The 25,204-nt window shown below is 47.0% G+C and overlaps 1 protein-coding gene across 4 annotated transcripts in view; it reads left to right on the forward strand.

Moving 5' to 3' along the window:
• TTC7B (tetratricopeptide repeat domain 7B) overlaps positions 1-25,204 on the forward strand; it is a 248,846-nt gene that overhangs the window by 120,606 nt on the left and 103,036 nt on the right. For all 4 annotated transcript variants that reach the window (XM_028098223.2, XM_028098234.2, XM_028098245.2 and 1 more), the window contains 5 exons: positions 242-305; positions 4,209-4,346; positions 21,705-21,788; positions 22,781-22,885; positions 24,703-24,820. In XM_028098223.2, coding sequence (XP_027954024.1) covers positions 242-305; positions 4,209-4,346; positions 21,705-21,788; positions 22,781-22,885; positions 24,703-24,820 — 509 coding nt within the window. The remainder of the gene's footprint in view (positions 1-241; positions 306-4,208; positions 4,347-21,704; positions 21,789-22,780; positions 22,886-24,702; positions 24,821-25,204) is intronic.

The raw sequence follows: 25,204 nt of genomic DNA on the forward strand, positions 1-25,204 counted from the left end.
TGCCTCTATAATAGGCATATATGTTATTTGGACTTTTACTGTGGTTTTTATGCACAGTTAAAATGTATAAATTCCATAGATTACCATAGAAATAAGCAAATTAATTCAAGCATCAGATGATACAGTATTTTTTGCGAGTTCTACATAAAAATCTAGAAGCTTTTAATATTCAGTACTGTTCGTCATGTATTTCGTATGATTTTGAAATTGCCATATATAACATTTGATTTTCTTTACACAGCATTTTTTGTCCTCAAGAAAATACTGAAGAAGCCCTGTTGTTACTGCTGATTAGTGAATCGATGGTAAGTAGAATGTGCTTTCACATTTCTCTGCCCCCCCGCCCCCCGTTCCTATGGTCCTGTTTTTGATAATGGTGACTCAGTCAGTACAGTGGCTATTTTTCTTGGGAAGAGAATACTCTCTAGAGGGGCTACCTGGGTGAGGGGAAAAAAACAACAGGGGTTTAAGAAGAGGGATGTTTCTTAATTCTCGGACTAGTTAGAAATGTCCCTTATAGGTTAATCTCAGCCTGGAGCATGGAGCCTCTCTTAGGCAAGCAGTAAACAGGCATCTGAGTTCATTCATTTGCCCACTGGCTATGGGAACACTAACACAACTGTGGAAAGGTAAACCGTAACTAAAAGGACCACCAGAGGAACCCTCAGAAGGGAAGGAATCCCCCTGAGGGTAACCTTTCCAAGCCACTCAACTTGCCTGGGGGGGATAGGGAGAGTTGGGATAAACCACTGGTGGTGGATACAAACCTCTGGTTTTTGTAGCAGGAGCCTGATGAAGTGGCCTTGTCCTCCTGGACAGGCCTCCCGCCTGCTCCCCAGACATTCTGGAGTCCCGGGCCGTGAGAGCTCGCTCCTGTTCCCTGGCTCTAACCTTGTGAGGGAGTTTTTGCCAGGCCATCGGATTCCTTTGAAATGTTTTCTTAATGTCTGGCCAGGCTATCAAAATTTACGTCTAGAATTTCATTCCTCACCATTTATTGGCTTTCTGCTCTGCATAGTGCTAGGCATGACTGCCTGGGCTTGAAACTGTGGGAGGCAATCTGTGTCACAGTAGTTAGTACCTTGGCACGTAAGTGGTGTGTGTTGAGCACCTGAACAGGATGGCGAGGCTCCTGGAACTGGGAAGGACCTCGATGTCCTCATACCCATTCACTCATTCTGTGGATGAGGAACCTGAGGACCAGAGCAGGCAAAATTCATGCAGCTTGCAGTGGTCTGTTGCTCTTTCTAGATCAGACTGCCTCCTCCCATCTCTGCCACCTCACCCGGCAGGCAGGAGGTTGAAGGAGGAGGAAAAGGAATCATGACTGAAGCAAGAGGAGGTATTTACCTTCTTCCCCAAGCATGTGGTTTCAATGGAGGCATAAAATACACCCAGCTGAAGAGGATTTAGAAATGGAGCCCAAGAAGAATGTCCAATGGGCTGAGTAAAGGAGGGATCGGGAGAAGCTGGGATTGGTCAGGGAGGCCAGCATTCTTCTCTTAATTTCAAGCTTTGGGTTTTCTTGTTCTGTGAAATGGCCCAGAGATGTTTACAAGAGCAAGCCTGCTTGAGTTACCAATGTTTTTATTTGGAGCCTCTTTGATGTCATTGGCCTTACTTCCTCTGAAGGAAACAGGTTGCCCCCCTTGACTCATCTTTCCTTGACTGTCAGCTGGTAACTCAGAATGGTATCATTTACATTCTCTACTCTGCCTTGGCACGACCAGGGAAGGCATATATGTGAGCAGCCTGGCACCTGGTGGCTTTCAGTAACTGTTTTTCAAATGAGCTGGTCTCACCATGCTTTGTCATCGGTTCTTCAGCGGGGGCGGCCGGCTCATGTTGGCCCCCTAGCTCACATTCCCTCATTCTGAGCTGGGCTCCTCGCAACTTGGCAGTGAGTTTCCTTTGGGCAGACTTGGTTGGTTATGCTGGGAAAGTCCTGAAAGACTGGCGGCCACACATTTTAGATTTCTTGGACAATTCTGATCGAAAATATTGTGTTCTGTTGTCAGAGTGTGTGTTCCAGTTTAGAATTTGGAAAACACAGCCACATCTCCAAAATGCTTGCTCCAAGTGTAGATGTCTTGGGAATGATGTCTCCACCTTTCCTCCTCCTTAATTGAAATGATAGAAACTAATAATACTCAAAATTGAGATTCCTTTGAGACCATCAGATTTGGCTCTGTGGTGTTTAATTTCTGGAAACTCCCTTCAGAGGATGGTGAAACCCAATGACATCATCAGTAAATATGAGCGTCTGGGTTTCCAACCAAAACGATTATGGTCTCCCTGTAAATTGTTCCATAATTATGTAGGTAGAAGTCTAAATTAAGTTCCTTTAGAAGCTTTTTTTCATGTTCCTTGACTTCTTGATTTTTCAGTTTTTAGACAGAAATCCACGTGCTCAATTTCAGAACCAAATGAGAATTCCTGTGTTTTTTTGGTGTCTAGGAAAATTGTATTCTTCATTGGTTCTGACTCTAACTTAGAAACATCAACTTGTCCATAGTCTCTCCACCCGTAAGATATGGTTTGGCATTGTACTGCTTTCTCACCTCAAATCAAATGAATTTTCCCCAGGACAAAAAGGGGTTATCAGAGCTACATTTGCACAAGTACCTCTGAGACAGTGTTCTGGGATATTTATTATTTGTGGGTCTGTTTGAGATTTGAATCAAAAGGTATCAATAGACTTTCTCTAAAAATTAAAAAAAAATGTACTTGGCATAACTTGAAAATCTCTCAAGTAGTATTTTGTTTTGTTTTGTTCTCTTCCAGGCGTTGGTCCTAATATGGAACATTTATAGCAAGTAAATAAAATGAGACTCCTTATAGCAGGGCCCCGTTTCCCTTAGAGCTTCTTTTGTTGGCTCAAAGTTGCTCCTAACAAGAAAACCTTAGAATGAAATCTTCAGAAGCAGGCTTGTATCCAGAAGAGATGACTCACTTGGTAGGAAGTGGCCTGTCTTATATATTCTTATTTGTCTTTGACATTTAAGAGCAAGGAGTTTTAAAGTGAGTAAGTATGGATGGGTGGCTAAAAGTGAGCGCCTTGGACTCATACACAGAGAGAAGGCATTTCGTCTTATTAGTGAGAGAGGAGGTGTGTGGGCATGTCAGGCAGCAGGATAGCCATCAGCCTGCCCGGACCAGGGACCCTGGTACCTCACCTACCACTTTCACAGGAGAAACCAAGGGGGCCCTTTCTGTCCTCCTAGGGATGCATAGATCCAGAAACTTCTGCTAACTAGCAGGGGGAGAAAAGACAGGCAAAATCTAACTTAATTGATTCTGAACTCCCTAGCAGGGAGGAAAGGAAAATGGTTAGAGTGGTTAGTGGCCCTAATACATGTGATGTGTCTGGAGACTCTGTCGAGAAATTAAATTTCAAAAGTAATGAAAACACGTTGTTGTAAAGAGCATTTGATTTCTAGAGAGATGAGATTAATAAGCTTGAATGTGCCTGCTGTGTTTCTGTGCCAAGCAGTGGAGATACGCAACAGGCAAGGTGTTCTCCTGAGTCCTCTGGTAATATCTTTTAAAACAAAAATCGGCTTGCTTCTTGCTCTCTCTTCTACAGCTGTTTGGTGCTTCCCTAAACAAGATCGCATTAGTCTTTGTAGTCTCATCCAATGAAGGTGCCATATAGGGATCTGAATGTTGCTTTAGTGGCAGAGGAAAAGTACGACGCGTCTCTGCAGGACTGAGGGAACTTAATGGCACCATTTGATGATGGGAGTGTGGGACTGGGGATCCCCCCCCCCGCTCTTTAATGTACAGCAGGAGCCGGACCGACAAGCGAGGCACAGCAGGGCCCCACCCGATGGGTGAGTCTGCTGCCCCAGAGCCCTGGCTGTGTGCGCAGCAGGGCTGGCTGGGAGCCTGAGGCCGGGAGAAATCACCCTGCTTTGCATCAGCTCCGAAAGCCTCCTGCCAATGCCTGCTGACAGGTACCAAGCATCCTCCAGGCCCATACCTCCAGGCCTTTGTGTTTGGATAATGCCCCGTACCGTGTGCTGCGGTGCTGGGGGGGTTTTGAATAATCAACCCAAGGTGACAAGCCCCTTACTCCTGCCCTTGTCTCCAGGCCCTTGGCAAAAGCCCTTAGGGGCAGGAGGGCCTAGATGGCTTCTCTCCACAAAATGATAGCCGTGTGCCTGAGCTGGCTCACCATCTGCTTCTCTCTTCTGTGTTGTTTTCAGGCCAACCGGGACGCTGTGCTGAGCAGAATACCCGAGCACAAGAGTGACCGCCTCATCAGCTTGCAGAGTGCATCTGTGGTCTATGATTTACTGACCATTGCCCTTGGAAGAAGAGGCCAGTATGAGATGCTGTCGGAGGTAGAGCCCTTGAGTCTGGTACTTCCAGGTTGGGGTGGGGCACTAGCAGAAGCAGCACTGGGAAGAGCTGTGAGACCAGGTCCTGACTCCTCTGTCCCTAGCAGCCGTGTGACCTTGGCCTGTCACTTCACTCTGTGAAACGGGAGTTGGGCTAGATGATTGGATCATGGAATTCACTGGTGGCGACTTCCTCCCAGTGGCCCCTAAACCCACTGGCTGTGAGTTTGCATGTGAGGAAAGGCAAGCATTTCTCAAGCAGTTTCTCTTGCAGGGTAGTTTCTGCCATCACCCAAAATCTCCCATCTGTGATCCTAATTCCCTTAGACAGCCGGTTTTACTTTGTTTAAAACATCGATGCGTAACTCCTGATGGAATGGCACCATTGGGCACGGGGTATTGTCAGGTGAGCTGGTATTGGCATCCGTGTCAATAAGCACGGTCTTCATTTAAAGGCTTTTGCTTGTTCAGAAGAGACCCAAGTTGATTACAGATCTTGTGCGAGGTCCTGTCATTTTGTTCCTTCAGCTTCTAAAAAACACTGAGGATGGAAGCTTGACTGTTTTACAGTTTTCAGAAGAGCCTAGTTAATCTCGGGCTGCGGTGATGCATTATCGAGCTACTGCCCAGAATACCAAATTCCACCAGGGTGTGGGCTGAATAAGTAACACGATCGGTTTATCCTTTCTTTAGTGGAGTAAAAAGAAGGAAAGAAAACAACTCATTTTGTTAAAGTGGACTTTTCCATGTTATTTATCTTTTTCTTTCTAAATTTATACCCATTGCAGCAGCCTCCGGGCATGGGGACAGGGAATGAAACATAGTAACACATTGGCTGGAATCAGATGAGCGCCCAGCTCATCCCCTAGCCTGCCACACGAGGCAGGAGCCTGGGAGGACAGATGAGCCTGCGTGGCTCGGGTCTTTTTTTAGTCTTTGGTTTGGTGACTCTTCAGGGCAATGGTTACTCAGTCTTCAAAAAAAGCCCCTCTCAGTCTGGCTAGATAAAGCAGTGTGCCCGGATGTTCCTGTCACACATGGCTCACCCCCTGGGACTCTGCCCAGATTCTTACCCACTCTGCGTGCTTCCGTTTCCTGGGACCCTCCCCTCCCAGCCAGCTTGGTGCCTGTCTGCTGTGTCCACCGTGGGGTCCGTCCATGGAGACCGTGCCACCCAGCTCCCAGTTGAGTCCTTTTCAGGTGAACTTTTTTTCCTCTAGACAAACCACTAAAGAAACCATCTCTCTGGGTCCGAGGTTGGTTGCGGTTGGCATGTCTCCTTTCATCCCATCATGTAGCAGCATGGCCTTTCCTCAGCTTGAACTTCTCAGATGTCAGAACCAGGTGTGAGGAGCCTGAGTTGGCTGGCGTGGTTGGCTGGCTGCATGGCTCCTGCCCATGGACTTCTCGTCATGCCATGAATGACTGTAGGGGGACGGCTGTCACCTTAGCAGCATTCCTCTGCAAGCCTGGCATGTGCCTCCTCCCAGCACGGAATACTGGGGCCTTGTTTTCACTCCAGTGACTTTCATCTTGGTATCACATGTAGCTTCCATCTTGTGGGAATGACCTGACGCCCGAGTCACTAGGTGGTCCGATTGGTTGCTGGAGCTTTTGCGATTCAGAATTTCACTGCACTGGTCCCATTTAAAGCGATGGGGACAGGGCCAGAGGTTGCCTCGTAGGTGATGGAGTACAAGGGTGGGAGAAAGGGAAATTTACCACTGTACATTCCTTAAAGCTTATGGATTTTATACCATATCTTTGTTTTATCTACTAAATATAAAATCAGTTGATAAGATAGACACAATGGAGGACATTCATTTGTGTAATACACGTATATGCGGTCCCCTGTTCTGAGCCAGGCGCTGTGATGAAGGCCGGGATACCGCCATGCGCGAGGCATGGACCCTGCCCACGAGCGGCCCCTAGTCCAGGGGGAGGCAGCCAAGCCGCAGGCAGCTGCCCTCTGCTGTGGCTGGTGCTGGGGAGGGCAGGGTCTGTTTCCAATAGTAAAGCATTTGACTACATGGCTTCAACCTTGCTGTTTCTACTTAGTTTTGCAGTTGGAGCTTCCCCAACAAACATTTGATGACCCTGTCATCTCAGATCTTTTAACTAAAACAGGTCCTATCTAGGAGAAAGCGGCTGGCATCTGGGTGCTCAGTTTCAGAAGGTCCAGCCTTGGCTGAGCACAAACCCTCTCTCCTCTGGTCCCAGGCCGAGGGTCCTGCTCCCTTCATTTGCTGGCATTTTCTTCTTCTTCTTTTTTTTTTTTCCTTATCATCTGCCCTTCCATTTTCTCAGGGCTTTAGGTTAAAAGGCTAACTGTATTGTTTTTTCATTGGGGTAAACTCCCGTAACATAAACGTAACCATTTTAAAGTATATAATTCAGTGGCATTCGGTACATTCACTGCAGTGCAGGCATCAGCTCTATCAAATCCTAGAAGGAGACCCCGTCCCGAGTAAGCAGTTGTCCCCCACCTCCCTCCCCCAGCCCCTGTCCACTACCAATCTGCTTTCTGACTCTGTGGATTTACCCATCTGGGGTATTTCCTATAACTGGAACCATCCAGTTAGTGACCTTTGGTGTCTGGCCTCTCCCAGCGGAATGTTTTCAGGTCACCCGTGCTGTAGCCGTAGCCCGTATCAGGACTCATTCCTTCCTGCGGTTGAATGACATTCTGCTGTGTAGATCCAGCACAGTTCGTTCACCCATTTATCTGGTGGTGGGCATTTGACTCTGGGGAGCAGTGCTTCTGTGGGGACAGCTGGATTTTAAACTTCCTGTGCTACTTCTGGGGGCCCCGTGAGTGCGAGTGATTGTCATTGCTGTCATTCATCATGGTCGTATAGTCAGTCTCTGTCTCCGCCTCCTGCATGGTGGCCAAAGTGATCTTTCTGAGACACCAAGAGTGGCCGCCACCCTTCTGTGCAGAAACGTTTGATGGCTCTTCTTCCCATCTCCCGCTTTTTTTTCTTTTTCTTTTGTTTTGTTTTCCTTTTCCTCCCATAATGAAAGTGACCTCATCGGTTATCTTTTTTGCAACATGCAGCACCTTGCAGACTCCTTGAAGCATTAAACAATACAGACAAGTATGGAAAAGGAAATAAATGTCACTTAGAGTCCCGCCCTCCTGAGGTAGACTACCCCTTGACATCGTTGAGACCATCTTTGCATGTGTCTCTTTATGAGTAAATGCACGTACATTTATGCAAGTTTCAAGGAATGAGGTAGTGTCATATGTGTGCTATTGTAGATATTCCCACTCATTTTTCTCCCCTCCATTGGCACTCCACCCCATCTCTGTCTGAGAACAGCCCCCAAACCCAGGTCAGCAACCTAGCGTGTCCTGAGCCCTGGCCCTTGTGTTCGGGGGCTTGGTTTTGGAATCTGGGTCTGCCACTCACAGATTACACTTGTGTGATCCTGGCAAGTTGTTAACCCCTTATGCCTTGGTTTTCCCTTCTGTAAAATGGGGACAGTAGCCATACCTATCTCAGATCATTGTGAGGCTATTCGTTAAACTAGGTAAGGTACTCAGGACAGAGCCCGACACTTGCTACGTGATACGGAGTGGAGCTCATTACATGGCAGCTGGATGCTGCTGCGCTGTTCCCACCAGCATATGCCCAGGAGTTGCCGGGCACAGGGGAAGCACAAAGAAGAAGGTCTTTTTGGCTTCCAGAAACTTCCAGTCTGGTTGGAGATGAAACAGAAAGACACGAAAAGACAACTGATTAGAGAAGACTGGTGAGTGCAAGGTGTGTTCCTTTCAGGTGAACGGACCGGGGGGCTTGCAGCCACATTTAAGAGGTTGGGGTGCCCTTGGGAGAGGAGAAAGTGCTGGTGCATCAAGGGCCGATAGGAATCAGAAAGTCTCACAGCAGAGAGACACCTTCATCCTCAAGACCCTGGGGGTACGAGGGCATGAGGCCCGAGGATCCGGGAGCCAATGGCTTGCTCTCACGGAAGAGAGGTAAGAGAGAATGCTGAACAGAAAGCATGGGGCCAGGTTGTCAGCCCCCCAACGTCTTGGGACAGGACCCCTTCGGCTGGTCCGTGAGCAGGTCCCCCCTGCCTCAGCGACGCTGCACAGATCTTCCTTTATACCAGCTGGATCCTTTTAGAAACAGAAGTTAACAATGGCCAGGCTGTTGGGAGAGAAGACGCCTTACGTCCTTCCCCTGCCTCAGACTTTCCTGCCTTCTCTTGTCCCCAGACAACATCAACACACCACATCAGACACAGCATGTTCTCCTTCTGCTGGCTCGCCTCCCCGGCTGAGCTGGGCCCCTCGGCACTCCTACACTGACGGGGGGAAGGACGGGGCCCCTCTGCCACGGTGCCTAGCGCATCTTGTCATCTTCTCTCCCACTGTCGTTGACACCTCTGGTGTGTCCTGCAGCATGGTGCAGACCCAGCCTTTTAGGAACTGTGCCTTCCATGAGGGAGCAGAGCCACTCTGGTGAGAAAACTGTCGTCTCTGTCTCTTTCTTCAGTGGTGTTTATTCCGAATGGACGGTTCCTCTCCCATCCCAAGATCGGCTGCCTTGGCACATGCCCACAGAATGCCTTTCTTCTTTTTAGGGCACCACGCAGCCAGATACTGGGCAAGGAGCATTGTACAAAGGAAATACAAACCAGAGGTTTATCACATCCTCATTCCGACAGGTTTAAATATAAGCACAATGTTTACCATATCTCCAGTGCAATGAGTTTTCGTGTTTTTAAAAGACTAATTGTGAGCCCTGCTGAAAGGTTTGTGTAGGAAGGAACACTTCTTTCTTCCCCCTTCAATTTAAATAGCAGCACTAGTTGGCATGACAACCCATGCTATTAAAAGTAAAGCAGCAAAGCACTGCTTCCTCTGTTTTTTAGAATGAACCCAAACTGCTAAGTAGGTTTGTTTCTTGAATTTGACTATTAATGGCTCCATTTTGACAGAATGTTCTGGGGTCCCTCTAGAAGGCTGTATGTGTCCCCTCTACATAGCTATGGCAGCTTTAGAGACAGAAATGATATTTTTATCTTCCCTGTTGAACTCATATTCATTTGTTTATGGTAAATCTCAACAACATTATAGTTCTGTGGGTAGAACTGTCTGGCTAGTGCTTGTACCAAAGGGACATTTACACATTCCTAACCCAAACACTTATTTAATCAGGGAGCATTGTGAAAAACACTTGAACGTCTAAGTCTGCTTAACAGGCCTACCATTTGTCAGTTTCTATTAGGGTTTGGTGTTTCGTGCAGCCCCACTCGGGCTGTAGAAGCCCAGCTTTGACCTGGGTGCCAAGCTCCCTAGGAGGGGTCGGTGTGACCTGACCTTCTGAGAGATGAAGGCAGAATATTTAGTTCATGGTAGATGTTCAGTAAAAACCTGCTGAATAAACCAGTGCTTCAAAGCCAATGTACCTTCTCGTCCCACTACCTTTCCTTTGATTTTTGAGATAAACTTTCCCTGGATATGCAATGAGTAGGTCTTCCCCAGGTGGGCCCAGAGGGTAAAGGTCATGTAGCTGGGAAATAGGTAACAGAGGAAGAGCTGGGCCCACTGTGGGGCAGAGCACTGTACAGATCCCAACTCTGGTCCAGCTTTGGGAGTCACCCAGCAGGGACCAGGACCCTGCATGGCAGGCCTGTCCCAAAGCATCTCAGCTATTGACATGACCACTGGCACCTACGTTTCCACTATCGTGGAAGTTAAGTATCGTTTCTCCCTTTTTATGGCCCTCAATGAATTTTAATATGCCATTTTAACCTTTTTAAAAGGTGTACAATTCAGTGGCATTGATTACATTCACAATATGGTACAGCCTTCATGACTATTTCCAAATTTTCCATCACCCCAAACAGCAACTCCTTACCCATCAAACAGTAGCTCCCTATTCCCTCCTCCCTCCCTAACCTGGTAACCTCTCATCTCCGTTCTGTCTCTGTGAGTTGGCATCACCTAAATGGAAGCATGCAGTAGTTGTGTCTTACGTCTGGCTTATTTCACCTAGCCCCATGTTTTTGAGGCTCCACTCTGTTGTGATAACACATCTGATAGCATGTATCAGACTTCATTCCTTTTTTGGCTGAATAATTTTCCCTTGTATGTGTATGCCACATTTTGTTTATCCATCCTTCTATTGGTGGACACATGTAGTGTTTCCACCTTTTGACTATCGTGAATAATGCTGCAATGAACACTGGCGTGCACATACTGGAGTTCCTGTTTTCAGTTCTTTTAAGTATACATCCAAGAGTGGAATTGCTGGCTCATATGGTAATTCTGTGTTTAACTTTTTAAAGAACTACCAAACTATTTTTCACAGCAGCTGCACCATTTTCCATTCCCAACAGCGAGGCACAAGAGTTCCAAGTTCTCCACATCCTCGCCAATACTTTTTACTTCTGTTTTGTTTTGTTTTGTTTTGTCATAGCCATCTTAGTAGGTGTGAAATGGTATTTCATTGTGGGTTTGATTTGCATTTCCCTAATGACTAGTGATGTTGAATAGCTCTTCATGTGCTTTTTGGCCATTTATGTGTCTTGTTTGGAGAAATACCTATTCAAGACCGTCACCAATTTTTAATTTGGGTTGTTTGTCTTTCTGTTCTTGAGTTATGGGAGTTCTTCGTTTATTGTGGGTAATAAACCCTTAACAGATATGATTTGTAAATATTTACCCCATTTTGTAGGCTGTCTTTCCATTCTCTTGATAATGTCCTTTTATCCACAAAAGCTTTTAGTTCTCTATGTCAATTTTTTTTCTTTTGTTGCTCATGCATCTGGTGTCATATCTAAGAATCCATTGCCAAATCCAAGGTCATGAAGATATACTCCTATGTTTTCCTGTAAGAATTTTATGGTTTTTGCTCTTATATTTAGTATGTTGATCCATTTTGAGTTAATTTCTGTATTTTAAGTAGGGATTCAACTTCATTGTTTGCATTTGGAAATCCAGTTGTCCTAACAACATTTGTTGAGAGACCATTCTTTCTCCTTTGAATGGACTGGGCACCCTGGTCAAAAATCAGTTGACTGTAGATGTGTGGGTTTGTTCCTTGGATTTCAGTTCTATTCCATTGGTCTATAGGTTTATCCTTATGCCAGTACCACACAGTTTTGATTATTGTAGCTTTGTTATAAGCTTTGAAATCAAGAAGTGTGAGTCTCCCTCTTTGCTCTTTTTCAAGATTGTTTTTGCTCTATTCAGGGCCCCTTGCAAGTCCACATGAATTTGAAGATTGCTTTTCCATTTCTGCAAAATTTTGCAGAAACTGTTAGAATTTTCATAGAGATTGTATTGATTCTGTGGATCATTTGGATAATGTTGTGCTCCTAACAATGTCTCATGTTCAGATATCAGATCTTCGTCTGAATCTCATTTCTGCTGCTTTACATGCTGAGTATGAACTTGGGCAGATTCCTTTACCTCCCTAAACCTGTCCCCTTATGGGGAAAATACAGATAATGATAGGACCTACCTCTGAGGGTTATTGTAAGGATTGAAGCGAGAGTGTATGCACAGTGCATGTTACCGTTCTTATCAGTGGTGTTGACAGTCTGCTCTTTCAAGTAAATGTCCCTCTGTGATTACCCTGGCAGATAATGCTTGACCGTTAGTAGGGTCTTTCATTGAATAGTGGAAAAAACCAGCCTTGGAGTCAAAGCATATCTGAGTTCAAATCCTGGCACGACTCTTCCCTAGCTTGTGATTTTGGAAAGAGCCACTCCGGGCTTCCACCTCAGAGATAGTTATGAAGCTTGCTGAGACAATAGGTATAAAATAGCCAGCACAGCTCTTGGTCTATAGTACATACCATTCTATTCTTCTCTGGTTATTAGAAAGGATGGATCTGAAGTTCGTCTCCTGAAACTCCCCCCTATTCTGTCTCTTTGGAACAACAGGGCAAGTCCAGTTCTGCCTCAGTGGCAACCCATCAGATTGAAGACAACTGTTATATTGCCTTCTTCCCTTTAGCACAAAGTATCCCATTCCTTTAGTTTGGGGGTTGGCAAGCTTTTCTATAAAGAGAGCCAGACACTAAATATTTTAGGCTTTGAGAACCAAGAGGCAAAATCAAGGATATGGTGTAGGTATGACAAGAGAGGAAAGAAATTTCACAGAATTTTTACTGATTAAATTCAAAATACAGTAGTGAGTACAACTTTCTGTAATATGGGTCCACCAATGAGAAGAATGGGATGGTTCTGGGGGATAACATTTCACTCAGTTTGGGCTCAAAGTCAGTATTTCCGGTCATCCAACTGCTGGCAAATGTTCATCTATGAAATGACTCTTAGCTGTTGGACTCTGACAACAAGCTGTGGGTCAGATTTGGCGCTCAGGCCACGTGCATTAACCTCAGATTCTCAGCATTTTGTGGGTCCTCTCCCCACGTGCTCTCTTGTTCGGGTGGCCCCCTTAAAGGGTATCCGGAAGAATGGATCCTCACTTGGATCTCCCTTCATTCAAGCATTCACTGAGCACCTGTTTTGTGTGTGACACGCCCCTGTGTCGCTGTTACCTTGACTCCTCACTTCCCTCCCTCCATCCCTGCATGGGCAAAGCAGCAGCCGAAGTTGAAGGGCGAACACCCAGTGCCCCCAGCCGGGGCAGGAGGACTGAGAACAGATGAAGACCCAAGGTGAGAGGCAGTGGAGGAGGAGGTGGTAGACGAATGAAACACCCGGTTCTTGAATTTAGTGATTCATTTTGCAAGAATAACAAGGAGCAGCTACATCAGCACAGCGGCAGATGGAATAGCATTTAAGTAGGACCCTGGAGACCCTTCCCTCGCTAGGCAAACTTGATCGAGTTGCTCAACATATCGTTGAGCAGAGAGCGTGCCAGAGGATGGCGTCCAGCATTCAAATTCTGTAATAAAGTCCGTGACCTTTGAAAAACAGCCCACTCTCTACTCCTCCCACCATGGCCAGAGGCAGTGGTGTCCTTTAATTTCAGCATTTGCCAAAGCAATAAAGCTTTGAGAAACCTTTGCTTGGATCAGTATTGGTGTTTTAAAGGAGAAAGATAAATGGAGAGGGGCACGGACGTGGGGTTTGCTCTATTTTATTTCTCATTTCAGAGGAGAAATCTTATTAAGATTTGACGGGCATCATCTGTTTCCTCAAAACCTGGGGCGGTGGCGGGGAGACTTTTGTTTGTAGCTGAGAGTCCCATAAGCATGACTTTTAGAAACTTTTCCTGGACCCAGACTCTTGTTGAGTAGATCTCTCAAACTCCACTATCATGTGTACTTTTATTTTTAGTTAATTTAGAAACAGAGGCTCAGAACTGAGCACCAGAGCTCGGATTTCAGGTCTGCCATTGTCACCCTGGGCGGGTCCTGTCTTCTCTCTGGGTCTTAGTTTCCCCATCTGTAAAGTAAGAACGAGGCCGGGCACTCTCCTACAGATAGTGGTCCAAAATGTCCCAATTGCTTAGGTTTTCACTGCTAAAAGTAAAGACATGAAATATTATCTATGTACCATGTTAAAGTTAAAAAAAAAACACAATTTTACATAACTGCAAAGGATTGCATTTATCAACTAACTCATTAAGGATATATGATGTAGAAAAGAAAATTTTCCCCATGAACTGAAGGATCTCTGTTACAAGAACTTTTAGGACATGGCCAACCTGCCCACAGGGATGAATAATGAAGACAGTTTGCTGTGTTATTTGTTCTATTTTAATACTGATGGATTTTAGATATAAGCTCCAGGCTGAATTTGAGGGGTATTTGATTATTTTATTCCTGTCCCCTCCCTCCCCCCTGGGTGTTGGCTGCTGACTCTCACTCTTGAATTCCAAAAATAGGCTTTGGCTTTTTCTTGCTTGTGCTTAGTGTCCAGCTCCATGGCCACGCACCCAGTTCATGTAATTGGGATTTGGGGACTAGGAAGGTAATTGCTAAGTCCCTTCTTGTGCCAAAAGAGCTTCTCATTCCTGGAGCCCCCTCAGAAGTGGCTGGTCTCTGAAAAGCCAAAATAAGAGACCAGAAAGGAGGAGCTCTTGCTCCCAGAAGGGAACAACATTGTTGCAAGTGGCATTTTGACGACCTCACTCAAATGATTAGGATGTCATTTAGAGTCTAATTATTGTTCTACCAAATATTTGTGGCATTACATGAACGTCATCTGGGATTTAGTGAGGTGGCAGAAGTGTGATGACGGTGAATGGACCTGTCTTTCCCGGTAGAAATAACACCACAGCCCCTTCTTTTCTCACAAGGGAAGTGGCTCAGGGATGTCACCACTGCCTGGTGTGCGTGACCCAGGCATCTGTCCCGTGTCCCTCTGGCCAGGCCACACTGCCGCCTCTCCACTGGACACCGCAAGCAAGAAAGGGCTGAAATCCCGCTGCCGTGTCTCCCGTTCCGTCCTTCCTTTGCCACCCACCGGCACCCCTGCGTCATTCCCAGGGCTCTTCTCTTTCCCCTTCATTCCCCCTCAGAGCCCGAGCCCCTCAGCATCTGCTGTGGCAGACACCCTTCTAAACATTTGACATGTTAGGTCAGACTCCCTACTCAGCAGCCAGAGGCGACAACCCATGGCTGGTGAGTAGGGAGTTTGGGTAAAGCCCGGGCTCTGGACTCCAGGGCCTGTGCCTTCACCACGTGACTGCTCTCACTTGGCCTCCTGCCACTGCTGTCGCCTTCCCGGCCACCAGCTACGTGGGACCGGAAGCAGCCTCTTCCCTGCTGCCCCCAGTGCACGTTACACCCACATGTTCTCAAAAGTCCACTTTATTGGTCCTTCTTTCAGACCGGAGCCCTTACAGAAATGTGAATGTTTCTATTTTATTTTATTTTACTTCATTTTACAGCATATATTCTGATTGCAATCTCCACCACTCCATCAAAGCTGGAAAATTTTCCTTTGTCCTATACAGAGATGATTAGGGTGTTTGAAAGGGGTAGTCGGAACTGGGTGAGCAAACATGCCATATAAGGAGCCGAAGCTGTGGATAGCAAATGCCTCCAGGGTCAACCCAAGTGCCTTTTATTCTCAGATGTGTTCTCTGGGAGAGTTACTGGGGTATGTTGTTACCGGGGTATGTTGACCTGAGCTGCTGAGGGGCTGTATACTCTCGGGGTTTACGGGAACACAGGGAAGGACATGCTATATAATCTGAGTGGTATGCTTGGCATTGGGCTTTCAGAAGCACCTGGAGCTCTCTGGGCACTTTCCCAGAGCCAGCGAGTCATCACTATTTATAAGATGCCAAGAGCCCCAGGAGGACAGGGCCGTCGGCTGTGATGCCAGAGCTCAAACACCTCAGAACTGGGGGTGAAGCGCGAATTTGTAGTTGTTAGCCTGTCTTTCCAGACTCTCTTTATGACACACCTGTGACTTACTATGGGTTATGGGTTGTCTTAGTTATGGGAAGGAGGTCCAAACCGTGAACGACATGGCAGCAGAGGGGAAATGCCTGAGTGACGCAACCTTAGCGCCTTTGATATTGGCTGTGGTGCCAGTGGGTTTCATGGGGTCTGTGAGGTTTCTCAAAAATTCTGCAAGCTGGAAAGGCCTGAGTGCTTTGTAGCCTCGGGGATCCCAAAGAGGCCATGGGAGCAAGGGCCCCATTAGCAGTAAAAAATACTGCTGAATCCCCAAAATAGTTCAGGGAACATGTGGCATTTTTAGGGGCCTTTTATTTAGCTATAGTTTGCTTTATGCAGCATGAGTGGGCCTGGTAAGTTAAGCATGAGTGACATGTCTGTAATTAAAGTTGCAGAGACAGCCAAGTATCGTGGCGCAGAGCCCCGACTCTGGAACCAGACTGCCCGGATTCAGGTCCTGCCTCTTCCACCAACACACTGACACCCCACATAGTCACGCGGGGGACCCCAGACTGGAGTCTGTGCTCCAGTGTCCTCGTCTGTAAATGGAGGACCGTAAAAGTAGCTGCTTATCCTTGTAGGGTTGTTAGGACAAGCAACGGGGCAGTTCTTGTAAAGCAATTGGAAATGGCTCCTGGCGAGGTCAGTTGAGCATCTGCCTTTGGCTCAGGTCATGATCCCAGGGTCCTGAGATCAAGCCCCACATCGGGCTCTCTGCTCAACGGGGAGTCAGCTTCTCCCTCTCTCTCTGACTCTTCTCCCTGCTTGTGCTCTCTCTCACTCTCTCTCAAATGAGTAAGTAAGAAATCTTAAAAAAAGAAGAAAAGAAAAAAAGAATAGCTCCTGGGCTACATAGTCAGTGTTATCCAAAGGCTTATTGTCTTAGTCCATTCAAACTGCTCTGACAAAATACCACAGACTGGGGGGCTTATAAACAAGATGCATTTATTTCTTACTGTTCTGGAGGCCAAAAGTTCAAGATCATGGCTCCAACGGATTGGATATCTGGTGAGGGCCCATTTCTAGGCTGCAGACTGTGGGCTTCTCGCTGTGTCCCCCCATGGTGGAGGGGGCAAGGCATCTCTCCTCTTTTATGATGGTGTTAATCCCATTCCTGACGCCTCCACCTTCACGACCTTATCACCTCCCAGAGGCCTCACCTCTTAACACCATCATACTGGGGATTAGGTTGCAACATGAATGTGGGACACAGACATTCAGTCCATACCACTTGTTAAAGAAATAAATAATTAACATATATTCTAGTGTGGTTCTGTAAAATCGAGTACTATTTTCAAGGTTCTCATATTGAATCCTTTTCTAAGATGAGGAAGCACTTTGTAAAGTAAGTAATGATTTCTGATATATTATAAATTTGAACTTTCATATTAAAATTTTTATTAAATTTAGATAAAGTGATAGGTATTCTACAGTTTCTTTCTTAATTATAAGAATATTAAATTTTCAAAAACAGCTAATAGCTAACCTTTATCTAATACTTAGTAGCCCATATCTGAGGTACTGTTCTTATTGCTTATATGTATTAACTAATTTAATCTTCCTGATAACTCTCTCCATTAATTACTATTATATTTCCCACTTTACAGTGAGGAATCTGGATATAGAGAGGTTAATCGGCTTGCCCAAATCCACACACTCAGTCTGTGGTGGTGCCCGACTTCTAGCTGCTGTTCAGGTTCTGAATTCCCTCTTTGGCAAGCTTCTCGGGCAGAAATTGTACAACTACTTGGGGGCTAGGAGGCAGGGGTCGTTTGCAAGAGCCTAAAGCACATGACTGGGTGTACCTTCAGGGCCGTGGTTGTAGGTAGTCAAACCGACTAGTTCACCCAAGCAGAAAAGGCATTCATCCATGTGTACTGCTAACAGAATCCAGAGAAGACTGAAGAATGGGCGTGAGCAGAAATTAAGAAGGCAAGGTCCCAAGGTTTGGGAGGACACCCCTGGCTCAAGGGCCTCCACCGACCCTGCTGCCCTTGTGGCCCCCAGGCCCGGCCACAGGGAAAAACATCCCAGCGCTTCCCTCCCTGCTCCAGAGGCGGGGCTCTGGCAGGAGCGTCTGACTGGCTCTGCCTGGGTCACGTGACACGCTCCTTCCTTCCTTCAAGCTTTATTACTGGCAGGTGGAGTAGCTGCTTTCCTCCTAGGGTATACCCCCAACTCCCAAAACAAAAAAATCAGAAGAGTTTTGAGGTGAGAGGAAGCCAAAGTGACAAATGTCTTTTCCTTTTGGGACCTCAACTGGATATTTCTCAAGTTCCCTCATAGCCCCAAGAGTCTCTGGAGTTTCCTGGTACCATGGCTGATAGAACATGGATTGGAGCTCTATACCAATTAGGCTTCCAGAAAGTGTTTATCAGTGAGTATAATGAGTGTGTTAGCCTTTGGCACAAAAGAAAATAAGGGTGCACACTTATTTATAGCATCTAGCTTTCTGATTCAGAACAGGCTGTCAGCGGCTGAGCTCCTTTTGTTTATTGGGAAAACAGTTGATATTTATCATTCCTCCTAGCAATAGGGGGAAGAAAAGCATTTAAACATTTAAATGTTTCTGTGTATATATTTAAGTACTTAGTGGTTATATTGCAATGAGCTGGTTGCATAGAGCTTTTAGGACAAACCTCATTTTTGATCGTCATCTACGTCCTCCACACACTGGCTCCTTTGCCTAATTCCACCTACGTGATCACGGTTCCTGGTCCCTCCTCTCCCACCGTCCCTCATCCCCCGACTCAGTTTCCAAGTACTGTTGGCTTTTCGTCACTTGGTGCTCTCTCCATAGCACCCGTCATCCCCCACTCCTTGCCAGCCCCTTCCACCTCACACCTGGATTAGGTCTCCCCTCTGTGCATCTTGCCTACTTGATCTTTTCATCAAGAGGCTTTAGTTTTTATTTCCAAGGTGCTTCTTAAGGGCTCCCTGTTCTTGTCAGTATAGTAGAGCTGTTTAGAGGGCTCTGGGGTCAGGTTCAGATCCCAGCTCTGCCGTTTAGTGTCTGTGTTAGTGAGGGATGTAACCAGATGTAATTAACAAAACCAGCTCACAGTGACTTAACCAAATAGGAGTGAATTTCTCCCCCTATGACAACAAGTCTGGGGAAAGGCTGCAGTCACAGCCACAGCACATCACGGCCTCCGGGACCCAGCGCTTTCTCTCTTTTTGCTTAGACATTCTAGAGAATGGCTGTCATTCTCATACTCTTGCCAGGGCTGAGGGCAGAGTGTGTGCCAGCTGGGACAGCCCTCCTCTTAGACACCCCTGCTGGAGGCTCCCCCAGCGGCCTCTGCTGACATCACATCGTCCAGAATGAAGTCACATGTCCACAGATCTTGGCTAAGCACGTTGCCAGTGTGATCAAAATGAGGGACTAAGTGTTCTTCTTGCTTGGGATCTGCAGATGCCCATCCCACCATCACTAGGCACATATGTGGTGCTTATTAAATGCTAACTACTTCACTTTTTAAAATATTTCTGTTTGGGCAGGTTTTCACAATCAACCAGCTAGCATACTGTTTGCTGGGAACTTCTATGTAAATATCACCCAAAATTCTCTCCCACCTCCTCACCCCGCCTTTATCATTTCCTGCAGTCTGTCGCCCTCTCTGTGGCTCCTGCATCCCCCAGCCCCCTGCCCCTCCCTGTGTGTCCATCCATTAGTCCTGAGACTTCCATTGTCGCTCCCCCTCTGCCCCGGGCTGGCTACAGAGCATCACTAGGGAGAACTGGCAGCCCCCGTGCTGCAGACGCCAGCGCCCGACACCCCAGTCCGCAAGGTGACCCTGATGTCAGCGTTCTGTCCCCACAGGGTGGAGTTGTTTAGAGCTTTTCCGAAAACTCCCAGCCCTATTCCGTTTCTCTGCTCCCACGCCCACTTCATCCCACCTTTGCCGAGAAGACAGTGGCTGGGTGGGACAGCCAGGAAGGCGCTCTCCTCTTCAGCTTCTAGAGCCTGTCTTCTGAAGAGAAGGCCTTATACCAGGGGCCTTGTCTGCTCGTTGGGCTCAGGTTGCCTCCTTGGAAAGATAGCGTAAGCCTCCGGTCTTCCTCCCGCAGGCGTGTGCTTCACACATCCTGTCCTTCACTGCTCACCTTCTTTTCTCTGTTCCCCGGGTGGTGCCCTCCAGTGCGCCCCAGAACCGTGTTCCCGGAGCTCGGCCGCCCGCTGCCTGGCCCGGGGCCTCTGGACCTCCAGCGCCCTGACCCTCTCATTGTCTCCACCCTGAGACCCCGTGCGCGTCTCCTTTCCTGGCCCTGAAGCTGAGATGCTTCCCAAGGCCCTGCCCCAGCTGCCCTTCCTGCAAGCACTCCTCTCATGTTCTCCAACCTCTCCTGATGGTGTTAGCTGTTTTCTCAAATGTACTTTTTCCCCAGTTACCTTTCTTGTGGCAAAATACATATCTTACCACCTTAACCATTTCAAAGTGTGCAGTTGGGTGGCGTGAAACACAGCCTCAGTGTCGTGCAGTCATCAGAACCCTCTATCTCCAGGATGCTTTCAGCTTGTAAACCTGGAACTCTGTCCCCATGAAACGCTCCCTCCCCTGCCCCTGGCACCCCCATCCTACTTTCTGTCTCTATGATTTTGACTGCTCTAAGTACCTCATACAACTGGAATCATGATATTTATCTTGTTGTGACTGACTTATTTCACTGAGCATCGCGTACTCAAGGTCCATCCATGTTGTTACGCCTTTAATTTCTTTCAGCTCAAATGTATGTCTTTTGTTAGATCTTCTCTTGAGGCCCCAGTTTGTCTCTAATTACCTCTAGTAAGTCACCACATGACACCTCAAGCCCACCATGTTCCTTTCCAAGCTCATTAAAAAAAAAAAACCTTTCTTCCACATTCTCCTTTTATTCTAAAAATTTTCTCTTTCTCTTTCATAAACACACACGTGTGCACACATGTGCATACACAAGGATCTTCTCTGCCACGGGTTTGCCCCCAGAGACTTTGGAGGCCTCCTTCAGTCCCTACGCCTGACCAGCCATCCCACCCCCTTCCTTGGGTGGCCTGTCTTTGCTGCTTCCTACTCAGACACATTTCTTGGTTCTTAAGTCCCTGGACCATTCTATGCACTTTATTCCTGGTCTGTCTCCACTCTGATTGCACAACCTTCCCCCGGCCCCCCAAATGACCTTCCTAAGCTCTGATGTGATTATTATCACTCGGTGCAGAAACCAGAGGCTCCTCACTGACAGAGAGTGAAGTGTGTCTGTAGATTACCCGCCAGGCAGGTACGGAGGTGACAGAGAAGTCAGGATTTCTGCCCTTGATCGTTTCTCATAGTGGGATATGGCCAGGCTGGGGCAGGAGGCGTGAAGACAGCGACACTAGTGTACAGTGACGAACTTGAGGAACACAGAGGAAGGAGAACCAAAGCTTGGATGGAAGAGGGAGATGGAACATCCTTGAAACGGAGCTGCCGTATCAGACTCTGTGACTTGGGCCCAGCCCACACCTGCCTTGCCTGATTCCACCCATCCCTGCCCGTGTGCCCAAAGCTAGGTTTATATTGGTCCACCCGCCATTGTCGAGGCGGAGCGTACCCTGTCACCTCCACGTCTCTGTTCATGTGCCCCTCTTCCAAGTCATAGCTGCATTTTTTTTTTCTTTCTCATTAATCAAGGCCCAGCTCAAGGAGCATTTTTCCAGGATGCCATTTCTGAATCCTGTGATTACTTTCCCATGCTTGGGGCACTTGTCTGTCTGGGCCTTGTGTTTGAGTTGTTTGTGTCCCTGCCTCTTTCTTTGTCCTGGATGAGAAACCACTTGAGATCAAGGATTGTATTCTGGTCAACTGTGGACGGTCCTGGCTTCTGGCACAGCCCCCGTGGGGGGCTCCTTAGGAGGGGTTTGGTGAAGGATTCTGTTTTAAGCATTCAAGGGAATGCTTAGGTTTTGTAGGACTGAATGTGCGTAGACACAAACTCACACTCATCCAGTTGTGCCCCCGGCAGTTCTCAGATGCCTGCATTTGTTCTTCTCTCTGACCAGTGCTTGGAAAGAGCCATGAAGTTTGCCTTCGAGGAGTTCCAGCTCTGGTACCAGTTTGCTCTGTCTCTCATGGCCGCGGGAAAAGTGAGTCGCCCCTTGGGATGCGCCATCCTCGCTGTTAGTGTTCATGTCCCGGAATTCCAAGGGGTGATATCAGACCTTGGAGAAGTCTAAACCAGCTATTCAAAGCTGTCCTGTGGTCATTTGTAAGAGGGCAATCAAATTTAGTGATTTGGGAGCCGGCATGGACACACCATGGAGAAGAAAAAATCTGACATGTTTGCCTTTTACTGGCCCTTGTAACTTTGTCCTATGAAGATGGGCTTAAACCAAGCCTGCTTCTTCACACAGACCCTTTCACATATTTGAGAGCATAACTGTATTCCTGGAGGGGGACACCGTTAGTGGTCGTTAGCAACCTATCACATTAGGCAGCGTATGATGCTGGTCGAAAGCGTGGGCTGTGGAGTCCAGCTGCTGGGTTTGAGGCCTTGACCCAGGCCAGGTCACTTAGTACCTCCATGTCCCCCTGGGCAAAGTGCAGCATCACAGCACCTCCCTCATAGAACCGTTCTAGGTAAATGAGGTAACACCCGTGAGATGCGTGGACAGCAGCCCCCACGCAGTACACGCACGATAAAGGGAGGAGCCATTGTTCTTCTTGTTAACTCGGGCCATTTAGTGACTTAGTAAGTCTGAGATAGGAGATTTTTGGGGCCAAGTGGAGGCAGAAATTTAGGATAGTGTGCTCTAAAATTATATAGTTTATTTTTCATAATAACTTAATAAGCCTTCATTGTCTTTCTTTTTTTTTTTTTTTTTTCTTATTTTTATAATGGCTACACAAGTAAGGAAGAAAATGAGGGTGATTCCAGGGAAGCACCTCTGCTTGTTCTAACCACAGGTTACTCCCTGGTCACTCAAGAGCCCCACACTCTGGTTGTCACCATCTTCAGGCCTCCAGGTTGAAAAACCTCATTAACAGGCTTCCTAACCAGAACCCCTCAGGGAAGGCCTTAGTGTTTGGTTCCGTCAAAAACTTTTGAGTTTCACAGAAATAATCTCCTTTTGCCAAGTCTGCACGGGCCGTGAAGGTGCTGAAAGAGTGTATCCGTCTGAAGCCCGACGACGCCACCATCCCGCTCCTCGCCGCGAAGCTGTGCATGGGGTCTCTTCACTGGGTGAGTAGGGCTGGGGCCCTGTGCTCACAGGCAGCACTGCCAACCTCTTCCACCTCAAGGCACTGAGAGAAAAGAGAGAGTAGCAATCCATCAGCTACACAAAAACAAGGCTCTTCAGAGCCCGGGCCCCCAGGCCCCCTCAGGCTTCACCCACCCATCCTAGGACTGAGGAGAATCATGTTCCTGGGATACTCCAGGTGTTTCTTTTTCATGGGAATGTGCTTCAAAAGTTGAATTGGTAAAATAGAATTGGAATTCATACTCATGTAAGTCTTGCTGTGTATGCAGGCGGTACGGGACTGAAAAGGTTTATGTCACTGAATGACTCACTCTTAGCAGAGCTGAGTTGTTCTGTAAAGCAAAGAGTCACCCTCTACTCCAGCTCATGTGTAAACCAACCGTGCTCATTCCTCTTCCTTCATAGAGACTTTCCTCTTCAGATATTCTTGCACAGATTTGAATTGGGGACTAGTCTGGTTTGTAACAGGTCTGATACCTCAAAAATATACCATTTGAGTGGAAAATAGGAAACCCCAGACTAACCTACGAGGTAGTGGTACAGATAATTACCACATACGATCCAGTTTTAATTTCTTTTCTTTAACTTCCTATCAAGATTAATTATAAGAAGAATTTGCTCAAAAGACCACGGTGCCTTGCTAAGGGTCTTCACCATGACGGTCCTTGCTGCCTGTTTTTTTCCATTTATCCTCACCCAGCAGGACAAAAGTAAGCCTTGTGAGAAAGTGTTCTACTTCTGCTAAATTTGACTGGGGGAAATATGGAAGGAAAAAGACATTTTGAAAGAGCAGGCTCTCACCTGAAGCTCACAGCTGTGAAGGTGTCGTGTGGTCCGTGCAAGATGCGACCATTTGGTGCCACCAGCGAGGGAACAATGCAGGCAGGCTCCAGCCACAGGCAGGGGAGCAGGCCAGACCCTGCAGCTTTGAAAATGCCAGTTCCCAGCCATGACTCTGTCGCGCCCCTTCCAGCTATGGCATTGTTCATGACTGTCACATAGGTCTCTCTAAAGCCAAAAATAAACCGGACTCTTTTTTTGTTTTTTTTAAAGATGAGCCTAACAAATCTTTTCTTTTTTACATTTTTATTATTAAAATTTCCAAACTCCACAAAAGTAAAGAGTATAATGAACTCCCGGGTACTCTCACCCAGCTTCAGGGACCTCAACATTGGCCATATTTTGAAGGAAGGAATCTTACTATTTTGGCTTCTAATGAATTGTGCCAAAGGTCTTATTGTGGGTGTAGTTTACAGGTGCACATTTTCTCATTGGAATCTGCTGATGCGGGGTCCCTGTGCTGTGCGTTGTAAAATAAACGGGAGTTCTGAACAGCTTGTAGAAAAGAGAATCCAAACCTAAATGTATTCTTTTTGTCATAAAAAAAAAAAAGAAGGACCCAGACACAGAAAGTTTCAAGGAGTTTATTTTATATATGTATATATATATATATAAAATTCACTGAATACCTAACACAGCCTAATTATACAACCAATTAGTAAAAAATAAAGATGAAAAAGATGGAACTCCCCCCCCCAACAAGAATGAGAATGACTTTGGAAAAGAAGGTAAAAAAGCAGTAGGGAAAACGTTAAAGAAAAAAGGCAAGGTGGGAACCCTGAGGACTGTTGGAGAGACTCAAATAAAGAAAACAGAATCACCACAGTGGAGTCGGAAGATTTGGGAGTGATTTTCACAGTGACTCATCAGAAATCTGTTTTTGGCAGCAGATGCTTATGGGAACTCATGTTAGAAATTCTGCAGGTCATTGTTGTTTTTAACTTGTCTGGTTTTTCAGTTGGAAGAGGCTGAGAAGTTTGCCAAAACCGTCGTGGATGCGGGAGAGAAAACGTCAGAGTTCAAGGCCAAAGGCTACTTAGCTCTGGGGCTCACGTACAGTCTGCAGGCCACTGACGGTGAGAGAGGCCCCACCCTCTGGGATCTGGGAGCCACAGGGCTGGGCTGCCTAAGTCTGCACTGCAGGGTTCCCACAGTCCCCACAGAGGACTGTCGCAGGAGGCCACATACTTTGGGTCACCCGGGCGTGCCATCATGTGGGAACCTGCTGCTGCTGCCCTTTTTGCTTGGACTGGTTGGAGAAATCGGAGAGCAGGGACGAAGGTCCTGGGTGCCGGGTGCATTGTGCTGGTGGTGCAGAGAGTGCCCAGCTGACAGGCGCAGGGCACCTGCTGGGAGGTGAAGGTGAGCAGGGCCTTGAGAGATGGTTTCCCTAACCCAGCCTGTACCTGTGTCCACCCCAGCACTTGGCTGGGCTGTCCCTATGAGAGGAGATGTTGTAT

This window comes from Eumetopias jubatus, unplaced genomic scaffold (genome assembly GCF_037043125.1).
Source record: "Eumetopias jubatus isolate StellerSeaLion01/CBP00866 unplaced genomic scaffold, mEumJub1_p1.0 scaffold_7, whole genome shotgun sequence".
NCBI lineage: Eukaryota > Metazoa > Chordata > Mammalia > Carnivora > Otariidae > Eumetopias > Eumetopias jubatus.